This window comes from Etheostoma cragini, chromosome 21 (genome assembly GCF_013103735.1).
Source record: "Etheostoma cragini isolate CJK2018 chromosome 21, CSU_Ecrag_1.0, whole genome shotgun sequence".
NCBI lineage: Eukaryota > Metazoa > Chordata > Actinopteri > Perciformes > Percidae > Etheostoma > Etheostoma cragini.
The window spans coordinates 5,648,401-5,666,942 of record NC_048427.1 but is presented as its reverse complement, the minus strand read 5'-3'; the positions used below and the strand labels follow the sequence as shown (position 1 = coordinate 5,666,942).

Here is an 18,542-nt window from a genome sequence, read left to right as displayed (position 1 = left end):
AAACTTTATACTTGAATTTAAACTGTTTCTTTAAAACTGGTCTGAAGGGTTAACTTTTCAAGCCCATGGATTATTTAGTAGGGGACTGCAACCTGTCAAAAATAAAGTAAATGACAGCAGTTTAAAAAGGAATTGTTACATTTATTGATTATCATCATATCGCCTATCAGAGTTAATTTTGAAAAGTGTCAAACTGTCTCTGAAGATTTTTATCTAAAGGATATTGATAAATCCTTCCCCTGTGTTTTTCTCTGAGCAGAAGAGACTGAAGGCAGCAGAGGCAGAGAGCAAACTGAAGCAGGTTTATATCCCCACATAGTAAGTCACATTTTACATGTATATGTGTTTGTATTATTACTGTAGCTGTTTTTGTATGCATAATTTACATGTTTTGATTTAAAGAGCTGCAGTCAGTTTCTTAAATGTCCCCCTGATCTTTTGCCTTGACAGTAACAAGCCCAACCCCAACCAGATCTCAGTGACTAATGGCAAGATGGCGACAGTGAATGGAGCGGGCCCCGGGGCCTACCATGCAGCAGGCGGGGGCAGAGCCTGTGAAAGCTGCTACAGTAAGTTTTTTTTTTGTGTGTGTTGAGCTCTTCTGACTCTGGAAGAGATGCGTTCCTGTGTGTCTTATATATTTTGGCAGACGTTACTAATTGAACTTGACAATTTAACAATGTGTCATATCTTTAAGTTGCCAAATGATTTAATTAAGAATGATAAAACACAGATAAAAGTGCAAATCCTTCCATTTTAGAAGCTGCAAACTGAATATTTGTCACTTTTGCTATTATGAATTATTTTAGCAAACATCTTTTATCAATTGTTTTTGCCACTGAACAGCATTTATTACCTTGAACACACAAACTGTTTTTATGTGAGAAGAAGTGCGCCAGGGAGCTGTCACTCACTCACTAGTAAGATAAATGTTTGACTGGCAGAGAGCTTTGATTGTGACGCCGCAACAGAAAATGATCTTTGTAGTAGTAGCATCCAAATGGCAACCAATCAGTTTGTGAGCAGAGTGAGGCGAGTGAGATTGGCTTTCAATATATTGTGGTTTAATGTCTTGCTTCAATAAGAAACAGAATGGATGAGCAACAGCAACACAATCCAAACGATAACCAACCATACTATATATTTTCTTTTATCCTGCATACCATTACATTAGTGGGTACAGAGTCTGTTTAAGAGATACTAATATCATCTGTCAATAGCAGGCATGAGTGTTATTTGATTGGATAAATAAACATTGATACAATCATTACGGAGAGACTTGAGACAGTGGAAGAAGAGATCAATATGCTGAGTGTCTTTGAACCAGTGCTGCAATCCTTCTAACCTCTGTTGATGCATTTTGTGCATTAACAGCCATGCAGTCAGCCCAGTGGTACTCATGGGGGCCTCCAAACATGCAGTGCCGCCTTTGCGTTTCCTGCTGGATGTACTGGAAGAAATACGGAGGCCTGAAGATGCCAAGCAGAGCAGAGGCCCCAGAGGAGAGGACCTCTCCCAGTCCAGCAACCAATGTAAGCTCAGTCAGAAGGCACAGACGTAAAACACATGGGGCGTACAGGGGGAGATTTGCTTATATCCCCAAATACTGTATTAGACGTGGTTTTATAAAATATAGAACAAATTCCAAATTCACACAACTGCAGCTACATAACGTTTAAAGGAACACGCCAATTTATAGGGACTTTAGCTTATTCACTGTATCCCCCAGAGTTAGACGAGTCGCTACATACCCTTCTCATCTCCGTGCGTGCTGTAACTCTGTCTGACACCCCCAGCATTGGCTTAGCCTAACAAAGATCCTGCAGGTAACCGGTTCCAACTAGCTACTGCTCCAAATGAGTGACAAAATAACGCCAACACGTTCATATTTATCTTGTGATTTGTATACTCACAGGGTGTACAAAAACAAGGTCACATGAGAGACAGCCATCTTCTAACCGCATACTAACTGGGAACTATATTCTCTGAAAGGCGAAGCACTGGTACTTTTGCTACTTGGGCGGAGTGATTTGCTTGCCGCACCTAAGAAGCCCGATCACGGAGCAGAGTTCTCCTGGAGTAATAGATTCAAAAAATTACTAGATACTAAAAGCAGAGTTTACAATCATAGGTGTTTGCTGTATTGTAAACAGCTGTGACAATGAACAGGTAAGACCAGCTAATAATACCAGGATTTTAGCACGCACGAAGATTAGAAGGGTATGTATTGACTTGTCTAACTCTGGTTACAGTAAATAAGCTAAAGTCCTGTTAAGTCAGCGAGTTCCTATACATGAGAGCTGTCATCAAACATCAATTATTCAGTGAGCGCAAAACATCACTACTTTAGCTTACACATTAGCTGTAAATGCATTCACACACCTTCCGCTTTTACTGTGTGGATCATTTTTTTGAGTATGAAAACTGACCATTTAAAAAATGTAGTTTCCATATGTCTGCAGATGGCACTTGAATGAGAATTTCGTCCTGCATTTCATTTAACTAGCATTAAAATGCTACACAGCTGCCACACCGTAGTCTACCCTTTTCCTGCTAATGTTTTCCTATGACAACATATTAATCTTTAGAGGTCCATTTTTGGTCTACCGATTTTCTTTGTTAGAGATTAATTTGCATAGGACGCATTACAGAGACCCAAAGTCGACTTGTCTGTACAGGTGTAATATATAACATAAATGATGGCTGTTTGATTAAAGCGTCCCTGTAAAATGTTAGTGAGCCTGCGTGCCATTAATAACATCATTTTTTAGTTACACCTTAGCCTTTTCTGCGGTAGAAAAAATGTTTAGCCACAACTTTTGTTCCACAATGTACACTCTTATACAACATCCCTGCAACAATTCCCAACCTCAGAAAGGTTATAATGTAAAAATAATTCGTTTTTAATAGTTTTTAATAAAATGCTCATTCAACTTTATGATCAATTTGGAGTAGTGTTAATTTTGTCACCTATTTTTAATTTAGTCTTAGTCTTGTGCCAGATGTCCTTATTAGTTTTAGTCATATTTAGTCATTCACATATGTTTTTTGTTAGTCAAGTCTTAGTCAACTAGAAGTCTTGTCATTTCAGTTTAGTTTTAGTAAAAGAGAACTCAGGTAATTTAGTCAAGTTTTAGTAAAAACATTTTAGTCTTTTTTTAAATATATTATTTCTGCGATTATTTCTGATAAACTGATGTTCAAATGTCATAATTACCCTACAAAATACAATTGTTGAATGATTTTTGTTGAATGCAACTTTGTTAAACGCGTCTGGTTTTATATTGAGCCGGGCTTCCCCCGTCCGTCCCCTGCCTGGGGCCGGGGCATATAGCTACGCGCTGTCGTGGCTTCTCCACTAGGCTGATCTGGGCTTCCTCCCTCCCCGCCTGGGCCACATCGCTACTTGGATGTGTGACGGTTTGATGAAAAAAGGGGACAAACCGAATCTCTAGATGAGCCGCGCCGCGCCGCGATTGAACCACAGTGCTCCAAACGGGCACTGCATTAGTTCTATCTCATGATGAAAAAGTAGAGAGGATAGTTAATGAAAATGGAGAGAGATTTTAACTTAGTTTTTATTTAATGCAAAACATTTTAGTCCTGTCTTTTTATGTCAACAATAATGCATGTTAATTAATCTTAGTCAGTGTTTTTGGACATTGGTGCAGTCTTGTCATCGTCTCGTTAACGAACATTATTAGTCTTGTCGGACCAAATTAACACTATTTTGGAGGCTGTAGTTGCCCTCCTTGACATAAACAGGGTGGATGAAATATTAGAGTCAACAAAACGACATCCTCCAAAATGACCATGAGTTAACACCTCTCTATAATAGTTCCAACGAACACTGAACATATTAACCTTAATGAAGGTAGGACTTATGTTGTATTTGACTGTATTCGTTTTAGGTAGGTGGACTGTAATAAACTGGCAACATTTGGCTTGCACGCTTTGTTTTTCATGGATTATTAACCATGTACTAAAATGTATTTTGGTCATATAAATTGGTGTTGACGTCTCATTGTGGTGCTAAAATGTTTACCTTGTTATTAAGTATAACACAGAGATGTAAGCATTTAGAAACAACAACTTAACTCTTAACATTAGCACACTTTCAAAATAAATATTATTGGGATGTCGAGGCTGGTCAAACTGACTTTTTAAATCTGTGTAGGCCCTAAAACATTTCCAATCTGAAGTATTCAACTGTAAATATTTGGGACTAAATAAGCAGCAATCAAAGTTAAAACATACATTCTGAAATCTCTCATGCAAAATGATCAAAACCGTTCCCAAGTTTCTGTGTTCTTGTAGGACCACATTGCTCATAATAAGAAGCTGACCTGCCTTTTTTTTAAAGCCGTTTTTAAAGCGCCTACATTTTTTTTAACTTAACTGTCATCAGTATAACTGTATTCAGCGGCCTTTTCTCTATCCGTCCTTCTGTCCCAGGAGCCTCGTTCACGGGGTCATGCTCCTCGCCAGTCCAACCACATGGTGCCGATGCGAAACAGCGGCAGCCCCAAGTCCTCCATGAAGACCAAGCAGGCTTTCCTGCTGCAGGCCACCCGCCTCACCAAGCTGGCCCGGCATATGTGCCGTGACATCATCAGGCTGCGCCGTGCTGCGCGCCGGCCCTTTGTCCCCATTAACTCTGGGGCCATAAAGGCAGAGTGTAAGAGCTCTTTCAATTTCTCCTAACTTCTGCCACATGGACACACCAGACAAAACACAACATATGCAGACAGACACACACACACACTCACTCACTCTCATCACCCTGACTTCCCCACCATCAACCCCCATCTCTGCCCCTGTCTGTCTCTCTTTCTGTTTTTATTATTATTGTTATTATTATTTTGTTTTTGTATTCTCCCACCCCCTGTTTCCAATAAAGACTGCCTGTCCTCATAACGATGAGTTTGATCATCTTTTCATTCGTGTTTTTATATTATTTTTCTTTATCTGTTATGGTTCCTGGTCACTGTGAACTCAAAGCCATTGGAATTAAACACAAAGATTTATTGGTTTAACAGGGCTATTTTACACAAGCACATCTGCACACACTTTGAAAACGCACATAACTGAATCTGCTATTGTCATTAACAAGTAGACTGTAATCCATTAGAGCTCATCTAGTCTGAGCTGAAGTTAGCTGTAGAGAAGATGTATTTTAATATGAGAAGCTCTATTTTGCACAGCGCCCCTGGTACAGGCGTGCTCACCCTGCTGTCCTGGCAGAACTACTTGTCTCAGCCACGAATGTTTATTGTAAATACTGAAACTGCGCTTCATTTTTTCTCATGCTGTTAATTATGTGTGTTAGACAAAATGAATTGTGTTTGGGTTGATAATGAGCTATAGATGGATTTGGACTGATAAAACTTGAAAGAAGGAAGGTTGAAACTGAAGTAAAGACCTTTTTTTTTTGTTACAACGAATAACCAGCTGCTCTTCTTTGCTACTGGCTGCATCTCCCAATGGAGATCAGGCTTACCCATTCAGAGTCATCTACTGGACCATGTCCTCTAGGATGGTCCCTCGCCATAACACCCACTCAGCTGTTCTCCTGTGTTCAAATCATGCAATATTCATATGAATCCATTATGTTGCCTCTTCTCGCTTTGCCATTCAGAGCCATTTCTCCCCTCTACTTTGCCTCTTCGTCCTTCACTTTCTAACAACTGTTGCAATATTCTCATCTCACCTTCTACCTCTTTTTTGCTCTATTCTTTCATCACTGTGTGAATGTGAGAGTAGACCTCCAATAAAGTCACACCTGAAAACATCTCTTCCGAGTCCTTGTGCTTCATGTGTCCCGTGTTCTCCGTCCATCAACTCCACCACACTCAGAGGAACCATAAAGACATGCCTCCCCCCCAGCATGGAATCAACCTTCAGTGCTTGCTGTCATAATACTTTCATATTTTAATGTATGTGAGTTTACAATACGTTTTGTGTGTGTGTGTGCATGTGAGCATGCAATTACATTTCTGTATGTCCACATGGGTAGAGATTAAAGTAAGTCACCACCACAGGGTGATTTGCCACTTGAATAAACTCCTGCATCATTCATTTTAAAAATGAAAAGTGGTTTCATCCTGAGGTTTTTTTTTGTTTTTTTTCTCAACAGGACTGATTTCATCACAATTCAACCTTGTTTTTTACTTGCGTGATTCTGCAAAAATGTTAACCAATTTTTTAGATGGAGGGAACAGGGAGATTATACAATCTGAGAGACACTGCACTGGTTTGTAAAATGTGTGTGTGTGTTTGGTTTAGACATGTTAAGGGTGTCGGAAGGGCAAGGGACTCGCCTACCCAAAACCAGAGCCGCCCAAAGGAGCACTCTGACCAGTATTCTGCAGTTTCTAGGTAAATCATTATCAATGTTTGAGCAGTAAAATTGTCCTGACTAACTGTCAAATCAAATATATTTGAATTAAAAAATGATTCAGAAGGTCTGTAGGAGCCAGTTGATGCAGTCCAGTGTGGTGTCTCTTCCAGAGTCCCGTCCGGCAGCCCACACCCCTCGCTCCCACCGCACCCCGGGCCTGCAGACGCCTCCCCCTCGACGCCTCCTCTCCTCTCTCCCACACGGGCCCCACGGCATGCTGGGAAAACGCAGCTACCATCACCACAGCAGGGCTGAGTCAGACAGACGCACAGGTACACACTGACACACATTTATTTAAGAAAAACAACAGCTGAATTCCCAAAAAGTAATAAGAAGTTATTTTTTCAAAATAGTGCTATTGTTTGACTTAATCTGTTACACACACCCCCCCCCCCAGCAAAAAGAAACAAAAAAACAAAACAAAAATAAAATTTGAAAATGCGTCCTGTCTTGCTTTACACTGAATAACTTATGATGTGAGTGAACCTTGAGGACCAAACAGTGTTGATATCCAATGTCCTTGTCATCCTTTTGCTTGAAAAATCAAATTAGTGGAGATACACCCGGAGTTGATAACCTTTTCTGCCATTTCTTATCTAAACTAGCTCCTTGGAGAGAATGACAACTAATTCTAATGAAAACGAATCAGCAGATGGGGGTCATTTGGATAATTTGGATGATTCAACTTCAGTCTGACACTTTGTTTTTTATTGGTAACTTCACTATTTTTACTGAAATTGAAACAGTCATTTGTTGCACCACTTCTAACAAGGAAAAGTAATAAACTAATAAATACTATTCACATCTAACAGAGTCCCACAATGCATCTTTTTCTTGTTTTTGCAGATAACCCTGGTACCACAGGTGGACCCCTCCTGGTAGGTGTCTTATACTCAATGTTTTAACAATTCCTGTACAGCTTTCGTTGCTCATTGTAATAAAATAATACTTCATGTTTGTTTTTTTGCAGCATAACGGCCGCAGCAGCAGCAGTGGAAGCACCCGAGGTGGAGTGATGATCCGCAAGAGACGCCCCAACTGGATTGATGCCCCTGATGACAGCTTCTTCCTTGTCACCCGGGAGACCAGGTAAGCAAAGGTGACACTTTTCTGACCTCTGATTGGCTGAATGTGTGTGTGTGTGTGCGTGTGTGGAAAATCAAGTGCGCCAATAGCATATAAGAGGATTTGAGCTGTTATATTTTGTCCTGTGGGGACCTCAGGCAGCTGTGTAGTGCACACACACAAACACAACAACACAATTAATGTGTGCCTAAATGCACACAAACCCACTGAGTCGAAACAGAGTGTCAGCCTGGGAAGAGTCAAAATCAATTCAAATTGATTTTAATAAAAGTGTTTATTTTCAGCAAACCTTAATGCAGCTCCCACATCTAGGAAACACTGTAAAAGCACAAACCACCAATATTAATAAAATATTAAGACATTTTCATCAGGGAAAAATGTATAGCCTATAGAAGAAGAAAAAACTGCCATTGAGAACAGTGAGCTCATGTTTGCTGTTTTTCTGGGAAATTAAGGGGTTTGAGCAACTTTGGGGAATTTCAATTAAAAACTTTTTTCTTTATTATATTTTTTGGTATGATTTCCACTATTTTTAGGCCAATATAAAAAGAAATCCTGCGGGATTCAGTGATGGCAATTGGACATCTGAGTGGGCCATGGCATTTAGATGAAGGTGTCTATCATGCTAGTTGGGCCAGCCATTGTAGTTTAGGCCGAGCAGATACGAAGTACACATAAGCTTCAATCATCTGCTTTTTTCTAGGGCGAGGGTAAGTTTTAGAGGCAGCTTAAAGGTACTGTACATTAGAGAATGGTGTTGCCTGTCAGAGGGCTCAGTAGATTTAAGAATAGCTTGATACTCACTGCATGGCCTAATATGTATATATAGTATATATACAATTGTATGTATACAACACAATACAATATAATAATGTTTTAAAAAGGGCTACCATAGGAATAATCAGTTACATTATAATGACACGGCGTGGGTGGGGCTTTGACTCGTGACCTTAATATTTTAAAACTTCTGCCTACAGTCCTGAAAAACTTTTGAAAGAATTTCCATAAAGTTTTGTTCAGACATTCATGGCCCCAATGGATGAAGTCTAATAACCTCACCGATGTCTTCTTCTAGCAGTAGAATGAGGTTGACATTTAGGGTCTTTGGTGAAATGTCGCAGCAATTAGTGGCTCACCGGGAAATTTAGTTCAGACATTCCTGTTCCCCCCATGAATTGTAACAACTTTGGCAACCGGTTAACTTTTTTGTGTATTGCCAATATTGTAATTTGTCCAATTCTTTGGTTCATTGCTGAACTAAAACATTTACATAAGCAACAGCTGTACTTTGTGTAAGTTGTTAATTAGCAGATGTTGGCATAATAACACACTGAACAAAGAACTTAGTAATCATCATACCTGCTGAACATTGTCATGATAGCATTGGTATGTGAACATTTGTCTTAAAGCACTCCTGTGCTTCAGTACACCCCGACAGTACTAGCAGAATGGCTGAAGACTGATAAGACTTAAAGTTTTAAGTGTTACATGCGGCATTTGTAGAGATATTTAATTTTTCATTTTTAATATTAATATTTAATATTTGATTTTAATTTTTTAATTCTTCAAATGGAAGATTTGGTGATGCATTCAGTTGATTCTGTACAAATAAAAATAAAATTAAACTGAATTGTAGGAATTTATGTAAACAAATAAATACTTAATACAGCTATTTTATTTAGAAGAGATTGTATTTAGAGAAAATGTCTCAAAAAACCCAACATGTAGACATGATTCAATGAACATGCACTAATGTTTTACACAGAAAAATCAGCTTATATTTTACACATACATAGACACACACATTCTCACACACGCATACACGCACTCACATAATGAGTCACTGCGTGCATGTCTGTATGTGAAAGAGAAAGATTGTATTATGAGCTATAAGGGCTAGACGGGTGGCTATAAGGGCCGGGTGCCATGGCTCATCGCACCCGGCCTTATAGCCACCCATCAAGGCTAAAATTAGAGTAGCTAAATGGTGCTGATGGACCAGTGAGTGGACCACATTAACCATGGCTGCACTCATATGGATCACTTACTTACCACCAAGATCAACATGGCTGTGAGTTTGTGTGTGCAAGAGATGTTGAATACTGTCCATTATATTATGTTTCAATGTTATTTGTTCTTCTAGTGGATACTTAATAAATGCTTTTCTAAATTAAAGACATTAATAAATCTGCTCTGAAAGGCTGCTGCTAATGAGAGATGATCGGAAGTTTAATTTTCTCCCTCTCTCCTTTCTCCCACTCTTTCTCTTTCTCAGCGTGATGAAGAATGCAGTGTGCCACAGAGCAGAGAGGAGTGGGAGATCACTCCCACATATTCAGGGAGGCAAGAGAGACAAATAGAATATTTCTAGAGATAGAAACAGAGAAAGATATTAACCCTTTTCTTCGCGTAGGTTACACATTAATCAAACTGCTAAACACGACAAAAATAAGATCATAAGAACGTATGAAGAAACTGAAATCTTGACCCGATGAGGAAGCTGGTGTGAAAGTAGCCAAGTACATTCACTTGAGTACTGTCCTTAAGTACAGTTGAATGTGTCTGTTCTTTGCTTGAGTATTTCCATTATGTCCTACTTTAGACTTCTACTCCCCTACACTAAACTACCATAAAACAGTAATTGCTGCTTATGCATTAATAAATCAGTATTTAACAAACTATTTATGTCATATATGTATATATATATATATACTCAAAGTATATTTTGCTAATAATACTTATGTATTAGCTAAGTAGGACTTAAGGAAGCAGGACGTTTATTTCTAATGGAGTATTTTTACATTGTAGAATTGGTACTTTTTCTAAAGTAAAGAATCTGTGTGATTCTTCTATGACTGTACAAAATATGAGAGGCAGAGAAGTTGGACAAAGCCTAAAGAGTGTGAAATATTATAAAACACAACGGTAGAAAGAAACTGAAAAAATGAACCCAAGCTTTAAGGCACTGAGTTTCTTTTTTTGGTCCTGTGTGGTGTTGTGGTCTTTGTGTGTGTGTGTGCGTGTGTCCATGGGGGCCAAAAACTGTATGTGCTTCTGAGTTGCACCCGAGGAACCAAAGATTGGCATTTATACCAAGGGCTCCAATTAGCTCTTACATTATGCATGTCATGCTTTTTAATAATCTTAGGGTTCATTGTACTTGAAAGATGTGTGTATGGATGCATGAGTGTTGCAAGCACTTTAGGAGCGATTTAGGATGCACAGGCAAATAATATACGCAGAGCCTTTATAAGTGCTCATTTTGATCAATAGCAGGGATCTGGAGGGATCTGATATGTTTTCCTGTTCACAACACAAGAAAAACATTTGTCTGCAAATGAATTCCATTAGTGCTGTGTCCAACATGTGAGTGTGCCCCAAAGAGTCTTCCTGTCAGAGCACAAAGTCCACTGCAGTCTAGAAATGACCTCCTCCTTTATAAGTCTGAAACGCCTGCTGTAGTACTTCTCTATTACATCGAAACAGTGATGGTAATTCTATTCTGCTCTGCATGCATCATTGTCAAACTCCTTGGAAACTAAAAGCGTACATGACAAATAAGCTGTCTCATGAAGCCCACAGCCTGCAGCCAGTTTCATTATTGTTTCTATGTGTTGGCATTCTTTTCACTGCAGGCTGTTCTCGTAAGAATCAAGCCTGTGGTCAACATCATATAAATAATGTATTCAGAGTAGAAGCTTAGCTACTGAAACCTGTTGAAACATACAGATGGAATCAAGAATTGTTGGCTTTAACGATTGTATTGTTTAAACATCACACAATCAAACAGTATGTTCAAAACATGTCTCATGAAAAAGAAACTGTTAGAAACCGTGGTCTTGTAAAAGAGAAAGTATTATAAAATAATTTTATTTAAAAAACCCAAATTTCTCCAAATCACAGTCGAAATCCTCCTAAAGGAAAAGTTTGACTTTTTTTTAATCTTATTTGCTTTCTTATAGAGAGTAATGAGAAGATTAATATGGCTGGTTAGGTTAGCTCAGCAAAAAGTAACCAAACCCTCTGAATGACAAATTTTGATTGACAAAACAATCTCACCACAAGGTGTATTTAGTTCTGGAGCTTTCAATTCACACAGTGTTTCTTGGCAGAGCAAGTTGCCCGGTTGTCACTGAAGTGTAGATTCAAATTTCCGTTTTGCTCAAGCGCTTCATGGACTCCTAGTCCATATTGGTCTTAAAGTTGAGATTAAAAATTAATTCCTGACCTGGGAATCAGTAATTTGGCAGACTTGTAATTTTGATTATTTTGTATGCTGTAACTTTTACTACTACTAACTACTGTTTCCAAGGTCAAGAATGAATGTTCAATCTGGATATTTTACTGAAATTAGCTTTGCGTCAGTGTATCTTCTGCACTTATGTCCTGTCTCGTCTCCATCCCTCCAGGAGGGCCAGACGGCTGCTGTCCCGCTCCCAGCTGAGGCATGCTTGTCGGCAGCCATGCGAGCAGATTACCCTGCGCAGGGTCACCCAGGGCCTGCCGCAGGGGCTTGTCCTTGCCCCTCCGCACCCTCACCCCAGCCTGAGGATGCGAGGCCCCATCGTCATCCACGACTAACCCCACACAGACCCTCTGACCCCGTGCTGCACACACCCTAACAAATTCTCACCTCCTATTCTCCTTCTTTATTCCTTAAAATTCCTTTCCCTAAAAATGCTGTCTAACTGGCAACAGAAGTATGTCATGAGCTGTGATGCAATAGAAAACTTACACCTGACCTGACTGCAAGTGCTGCCTGTCTTTAATCCTGGGTATGTGTTTGAATGTGTAAATATTGTAATTGGGTGCATGCGAGTAACTGAGTGAGTGAGTGTCTGTGTGTGTGTCTGTGTGTGTGTGTGTATGTGTGTGTAATCATGCCAACAACATGAATGAGCGAGGTAACGTTGACGTGTGCTGTTCTTTATTTTTATGGATGGACTTAACGACAGAACTTTGTGTGACTTTTTTGTGTCGATGGTGAATTGATGTGAAGTTCTATCAGTTTGTATAAAGTTACTTTGGGTGGGGGCATGGGGTTGGATTAGGATAGGGTGGGGGGGGTGGGAATGCGTTGATGTGGACTGAGGTTCTTTTAACAATGAAGAAGAGGCAAATGTCTATCGCTGACGTTAAAAAGAAAATGCACTATATGTAGACTGAACTAGCGGCCCTTTTTTTAACGGCTGCTTTGAATTGTGTTTTACCCGCATTTTTTCATGCTCTTCTTGAAGTTTATATCAATGAGCTGATGAGCTGGTGTTGAAATATGATGATCTGGAGACATTATTTCACAAACGCTGTCAGCTATTCATGACAAATCTGCAGGTCTGAAAATATAAGGCAAAGAAATTGAGAGCTAGCTTACATCTAACAGCAAAAGAATGAACCAGTGTATTATATATTGTATATCTCATTAAAGCACTGTAAATCTACTCATCCTATTTCTATGGCCGACTGTACCTACCTAGCCCTGACATGGGTACTAAAGCACTTCCTTTGCAACAGAAAGGGCATGGATCTGTCATATCTTCCTCAAGGCTGTGATGGACCGGCAATATTTTGAGGCAAAGAAGAGTAACTTTGCCAGCAGCAGTTTAGTCATATTCAATTTCTTCATTGTTCTTATAAAGTCATCAATCAAGTTTATCCTGTTTTCAGACATGTCTCTCTCTCTCTCTGCTGCATGCTGGCAGAGAGCGTTGCCTCAAAAAGTTGCCTATCCAGCCTTCAGGTGTGTTTAATTATGAGTTTTAAAACTGGCATCGCCGCAGCATGTCCTTGAGGTGAGATCCTCCGCTGATGATTTCTTCTCTTTCATTCAGAATGTTTATGTTAGTGTTTCCTGTATGTCATGTGTTGAATTATGAATATGCTGAGAATAATACTACTACTAATAAAAAAAACAACACAATGCTGGATTATGGTGTGCAGTCTCAGTGAGTCATTTTGTGGTGTTACATCCTGCCAGCCTGCCCTATCTCCCGGCCACCTACTTTGTCTCTCTGCCTGTCTCTGTGTTGCTCTTGAGGGGGAGTGTAACAGATGGGACCCCCACAGTAGGCTACTTGGTAATTTGACACAACGATGAGGAACAAGGGGTGCTCTCTGCATATAAATAATGTTTCTTGGAAGCTTACGGCCTGCCTCAAGGTACTTGTGTGTGTGTGTGTGTGCGAGTGAGTGTGTGTGTGTGTGTGTGTATGTGTGTGTGTTAGTTTTTTCTCTTGCTGCTTTCTCTCTCATCGCAGACAACAGTAAACTGCTGTGTTTTTGTTTCCAGCATATTTGAACCTGACATAGTGTAATTGGATTGGTCTTTTAGCTATCTGCATGAAGTTGCTGCGGGGGATTAGAAAGCAGATTTAACACGTTCAGCATGTCATCTGTTTAATCATAATATCTATACCGTCTGCACATTTGACTCTTGCACTTTTACACAGTATGTAAAGTACAGTGGACAAAAGTGGACATCTAAACACGTGATCATCTAATTTATTCCAAAACCATGGGCATTTAAATATTAATAATAATAATAATAATAATTCATTTAATTTGCAATGCACTTTATATTTACGCAAACCCCAAAGTGCCGAATGATAAAACAGGTAAGTGCTAAAAAAATAAAAACACGTATAGAGCATGAACATAAACAATAATAACTATAACAGTCTACCATATAATCATTGTCTATTGTTTGCCTGTATTTCTTGTGTGTTTACTTGTTTGTGTGTTTTGTTTTTTGCTGTTATTGAAGAAAATGCTGCTGCTGTAATAACGAAATCTCCCCGTTATGGGATGAATAAAGTATAATCTAATCTAATCTAATCTAATAAGGAAAAGGGCAGGAGTTTAATCGAAAGCTCTCCGAAAAAGGTGGGTTTTCGTCTTTGAGTTGTTCAGCTGCAGAATGTTTTGCTTCATCCACGCCATTACCTTCTCCAGGCAGTTGGTCAGAGTGGATGATGCCAGAGCAACATAGGCGGTTAGGTTTGTTGGGAGGATGTTGTGGTCCGCAGTGTCCAATGCTGCAGTCAAGTCCAGGAGGATGAGAAGAGATGGATAGCCAGTGTCTGTAGTCGTCAGCAGGTCATTTGTAACCCTGACCAGGGTTGTTTCTGTGCTTTGGCCAGGGCGAAAACCAGACTGAATTTTTTTTGAACAGGTTGTTTTGCTTTAGATGGTCCTGAAGCTGTGTGACAACTACTTTTTCCAGCCCCTTGATGATAATGAAGGACTTATGGAATGGAGGTTGGATTTTACCAGGGCTGTAGGGAAGGGGTCCAGGGCAAGGGGTTAAGCCTCTCCTCTCTAAGCAAAGCTCCCTATGGCGCCATTTTGATATTAGCAAGCCATCACCTGCCGTTAGCATTCCATTGACCGCCATTCATTTTGGCGCCACTTTGAAAGCGAATAACTTAACATCTGAAGCGTTTAAAGACTCCATTTGTCCGTTGTTTATTTCTAAAGATACGCAACAACGTATAAAAGGGCTCCATCACCTTGTAGCTCACGTTATGGCGCCGTAGCAGACACTTTTGTCAAAATAGACTAACGATTGTGTCATGACCATGTGACTTACTAGTCGAGGTAAGGTAGTAGAGGTCTTATCTCTTAACATATACCTACTCTCTCCGTCTCTGCAACATTGGGAATGATGAGATTTCTCTTGGCAAAGCTACCAGAAGACTTACAACAGGCAGTGTGGGGAAACTGGATAGCAGGGAGCGGATGGCTCCCTACTATTTTTCTAAAAATAATTTATGACATTGTTAAACCCCTCTTCTGTGGCTTCTGAATGAGAGTGAGTTTGTGGTTTGAGGGTGTCATGTGCTAGAGACATTTTGCTTGGAGTTGCCAGGGCTGTTGTTGATAATGTTGGATTTTTTTTTACATTTTTATTCTTTGGCTTTTAACTCCATGTGAGTTGTGTGGTCCTCTGATGGCTCTTACTGTTTTATTGTATTTTAGTATTTATTATTTTTATCAATTTTTTTATCTTTTTAAACCAGATGCTCTTATTTTGTTTTTACAATGTTTTACATTAATTGTTTTGTATGTTTGAGTTTTCTGTGCAGCACTTTGGTAACTTTGTGTTTGTAAAATGTGCTATACAAATAAAGTGGATTGGATTGGAATAGAACTGTGAATGTGCATCTCTCAAGGACCTTGCATGAGACTTTTGATGTTCTTGGTAGGCCAGCCTATGAACAGTAAGTCCTGGCCTTGAGGCGCAACTCAAGGACACGCCCGGCTGTTTTCATTTGCCGGAGTTAGCTAGGAGACTGCTCAGAGATTGGTTGTAGAAATCAACTGACTTAGTGACTGAGGAAAAATCAGCAGAGGAGGGATGTTGGAGGTCTGTGGTCAAGGTCGATCTTTTTCAGGTCCCTATAGCAGGTTTCACACTTGTCTTAGGTGTGTGGAGAAAGGAGCATGAGCTCATTGAGATGGCCCTATGGTCCGACACACCCAGATCATATGCCAGAAGGTTGCTAATAGGGGTGGAGTTGGAAATGACCAGGTCCAGTGTGTGCTCCCTGGTGTGTGTGGGGACATCAACATGTTGTTGGAGGTAGAGGCAGTCCAATAGTTGCAGAATCTCATCTGCAAAGTGGCAGGAGGGGTCGTCTACATGAATATTAATATTATATTTTCCATTTTTTTCTCCTCAAATTCATACACTTCTGTCTCTAATTCCTCACATTAAAATTTTTTTTTTTGATTTTGCTTTTTATTTAAACCTGGTTAGAATACTTTTTTGTGGGAAGCCTATTTGAGTTATTAAAATCTTACAAAATAATCCATTTATGTATCACTGTGTTTTTACGGTTTTACATAAATAAAGTAAATAAAGACGAAATTAAGACTCAAACATCGTGTATCAGGTATATAATTTTCATGATTAGTTTCCTTCTAACTGTTTCTTACACGGTTAACAGAATACTATTTGTATTTAATCGTTTCATTTTTTATTTTTTCAAATAAGAAAAAGCTAAAACACAAACGGCATGGTTACTTCTTCGGAATTTGGAAGTCGGAGCTTTGTGATTGTTACTTGAACGCAGCACGTTGCCTGCTGGAATCCGTGTGATCATCGGGGTCCCTGTAAGTTCTCTAGTCTCCATTATGTTCGACGCTTTCCAAAACAGAGATACAGTCAAAATAAAACAGAAGTTAAACATAGTAACAGATAACTAATTGTCACAAACGGTTGGCACTTTCTTAAACCGATTTCATGGACATGGTCGCCGTAGCTCCAGTGGCGCAATCGGTTAGCGCGCGGTACTTATACGACAGTATTCAGCAGAGCAATGCCGAGGTTGTGAGTTCGAGCCTCACCTGGAGCACAGTTTTTAGAATAACCCTCACCTGGTTACATATCTGCCGTATGAGAGGGGACTTCCTGTACTGCGCAGTAACACAGTAATCCCCTTCATGACATGGTGTATTCAAGTACTACTCAGCACTGGCTTCTTAGTTTCTGTCATCAAGAACAAGTGTGTTTGAGTGAACTAATGTGATGTAACTACTGATCATTCAAAAATGAACTCTCAAGCCTGATGACGTAAAAATAAATTATAGAAATATAATATAACGTAAAATTTTATTTCAATTTTTTAAGTAACTGCCATCTCAAGGTCACTATATTAGCCGAGTATAGGTCTAGCCTATGTTTTGTATCACTTGGTGAAAGGCTCAAATAAAAATGTAATAACTACATTGTCAGTTAAATCATCAACACTTAGTTGCTTTGAATTCATTAATAACCACAGATTTTCATATTGGAAAATGTTAAAACAAACACAGCAAAACAAAACATAATCCGTATCTTCATTTCATACAAACTATTTGGAAAAAGGTGCTGTTTACAGCTCTGATCTTCTCCCTCCATCTTCGCAGGTCTGGTGCTCTGTAGCGCCCTCTATCGGTTGACAGCCGAAACTGCAACTCTGTTGTACAACCAGCTCTTTACCACTAGAGGGCGGTACAACCGCACCAGACAAAGTACACAGCTTCTCCAGCTCTAAAACTAATTTTGCTATGGAGGTGCAGATATGTTTCTCAAGAAACATTTTGACTGGTGAATGCAGCAGAGCAGTGTTTTACTAGTCCACCTCTGGTCAGTCTTATGAGCATTTAAATTATCCAATTTTATTTTAGTGGCACTCTCAATCACGCCATTCAGAAATATTTTACTTTGGCATACACACCCCTTCAAACAGCCTAAGCACAATGCTCCATTTCTTTAACTGCATCACAACATCTGTGTTACTGAAGATCCAAACCATTAATCTTTATTTAGACATGATTTATTTCACTGTATCAGACTGTTACATGCTGCATCTGTGTCCTTGGCTGTGTGTGTGCTTTGTGTGAAGGGTTGTGTGCAGGTCTGTCACTCTAAGCCCTTTAAAGCTGGGAATGAACAAGCAGAAGATTGCAGTAATGATGTGACCCAGATGTCCCGGGTGCAGATCTCCAGGCTGAAAATGAGAGTGCAGATCAGGGCTTCGTGCTTCCCGTCACCCCCTTCACTCCCCCTCCCTCTATCCAGCCCCGGACACAATCAGAGTATTTAGCAGCAGGGACTATGTATGGTATGTATGCATGTAAGTGCATGTGTGCATATCATTTGAGGGAATGTTGTAGTGTGTGTGTGTGTGTGTGTGTGTGTGTGTGTGTTTGTGTGTGTGTGTGTGCGTGTGTGTGTGTGTGTGTTTGTGATTTAAGCTTATCCCTTCCATGTAAACATGAGGGATCAGATTTTGGAGAGTGTGCCACTTGTTCTTGGTGCTGCGGATTAGACAAAACAGTTTTTTAATTTACTCTCCTCAGCTGCCTCTATAAGACGCTAAAGCCTAAAATCTGCCCACCAGAGACTCCACGACACCCCACCCCACAACTCCTCCTCCTCCTCATCCTCCCCCTTCCTCACCCATACCCTGAGGTGACCGGGTGGTTGAACAATCACACACACTGCCCTGACTGTAGGCTCAGTGGTCCAAGCATCTGTACGTTTGAAAATGTGTTTGTGTGTGTGTGTGTGTGT

The 18,542-nt window shown here is 39.9% G+C and overlaps 1 protein-coding gene and 1 non-coding gene across 5 annotated transcripts in view; both read left to right on the top strand.

Annotated features, from left to right (window-relative positions):
* mta3 (metastasis associated 1 family, member 3) overlaps positions 1 to 13,368 on the top strand; it is a 28,681-nt gene extending 15,313 nt beyond the window's left edge. The window contains exons 11-20 of one of the 4 annotated variants that reach the window (XM_034860449.1): positions 260 to 318; positions 451 to 569; positions 1,375 to 1,532; positions 4,456 to 4,678; positions 6,286 to 6,378; positions 6,511 to 6,672; positions 7,247 to 7,278; positions 7,371 to 7,489; positions 9,762 to 9,829; positions 11,896 to 13,368. In XM_034860449.1, coding sequence (XP_034716340.1) covers positions 260 to 318; positions 451 to 569; positions 1,375 to 1,532; positions 4,456 to 4,678; positions 6,286 to 6,378; positions 6,511 to 6,672; positions 7,247 to 7,278; positions 7,371 to 7,489; positions 9,762 to 9,829; positions 11,896 to 11,930 — 1,068 coding nt within the window. In that variant the 3' untranslated portion in view covers positions 11,931 to 13,368. Of the gene's footprint in view, positions 1 to 259; positions 319 to 450; positions 570 to 1,374; positions 1,533 to 4,455; positions 4,679 to 6,285; positions 6,379 to 6,510; positions 6,673 to 7,005; positions 7,114 to 7,246; positions 7,279 to 7,370; positions 7,500 to 9,761; positions 9,830 to 11,895 lie in introns of those variants that run through there. The other 3 variants (XR_004655059.1, XM_034860448.1, XM_034860450.1) reach the window with 3 other exon arrangements.
* A 3,377-nt stretch (positions 13,369 to 16,745) lies between these two features.
* trnai-uau lies at positions 16,746 to 16,839 on the top strand. Its single transcript has 2 exons — positions 16,746 to 16,783; positions 16,804 to 16,839. It is a non-coding gene; the product is annotated as a tRNA-Ile (tRNA).
* The last annotated feature ends 1,703 nt before the right edge of the window (positions 16,840 to 18,542 follow it).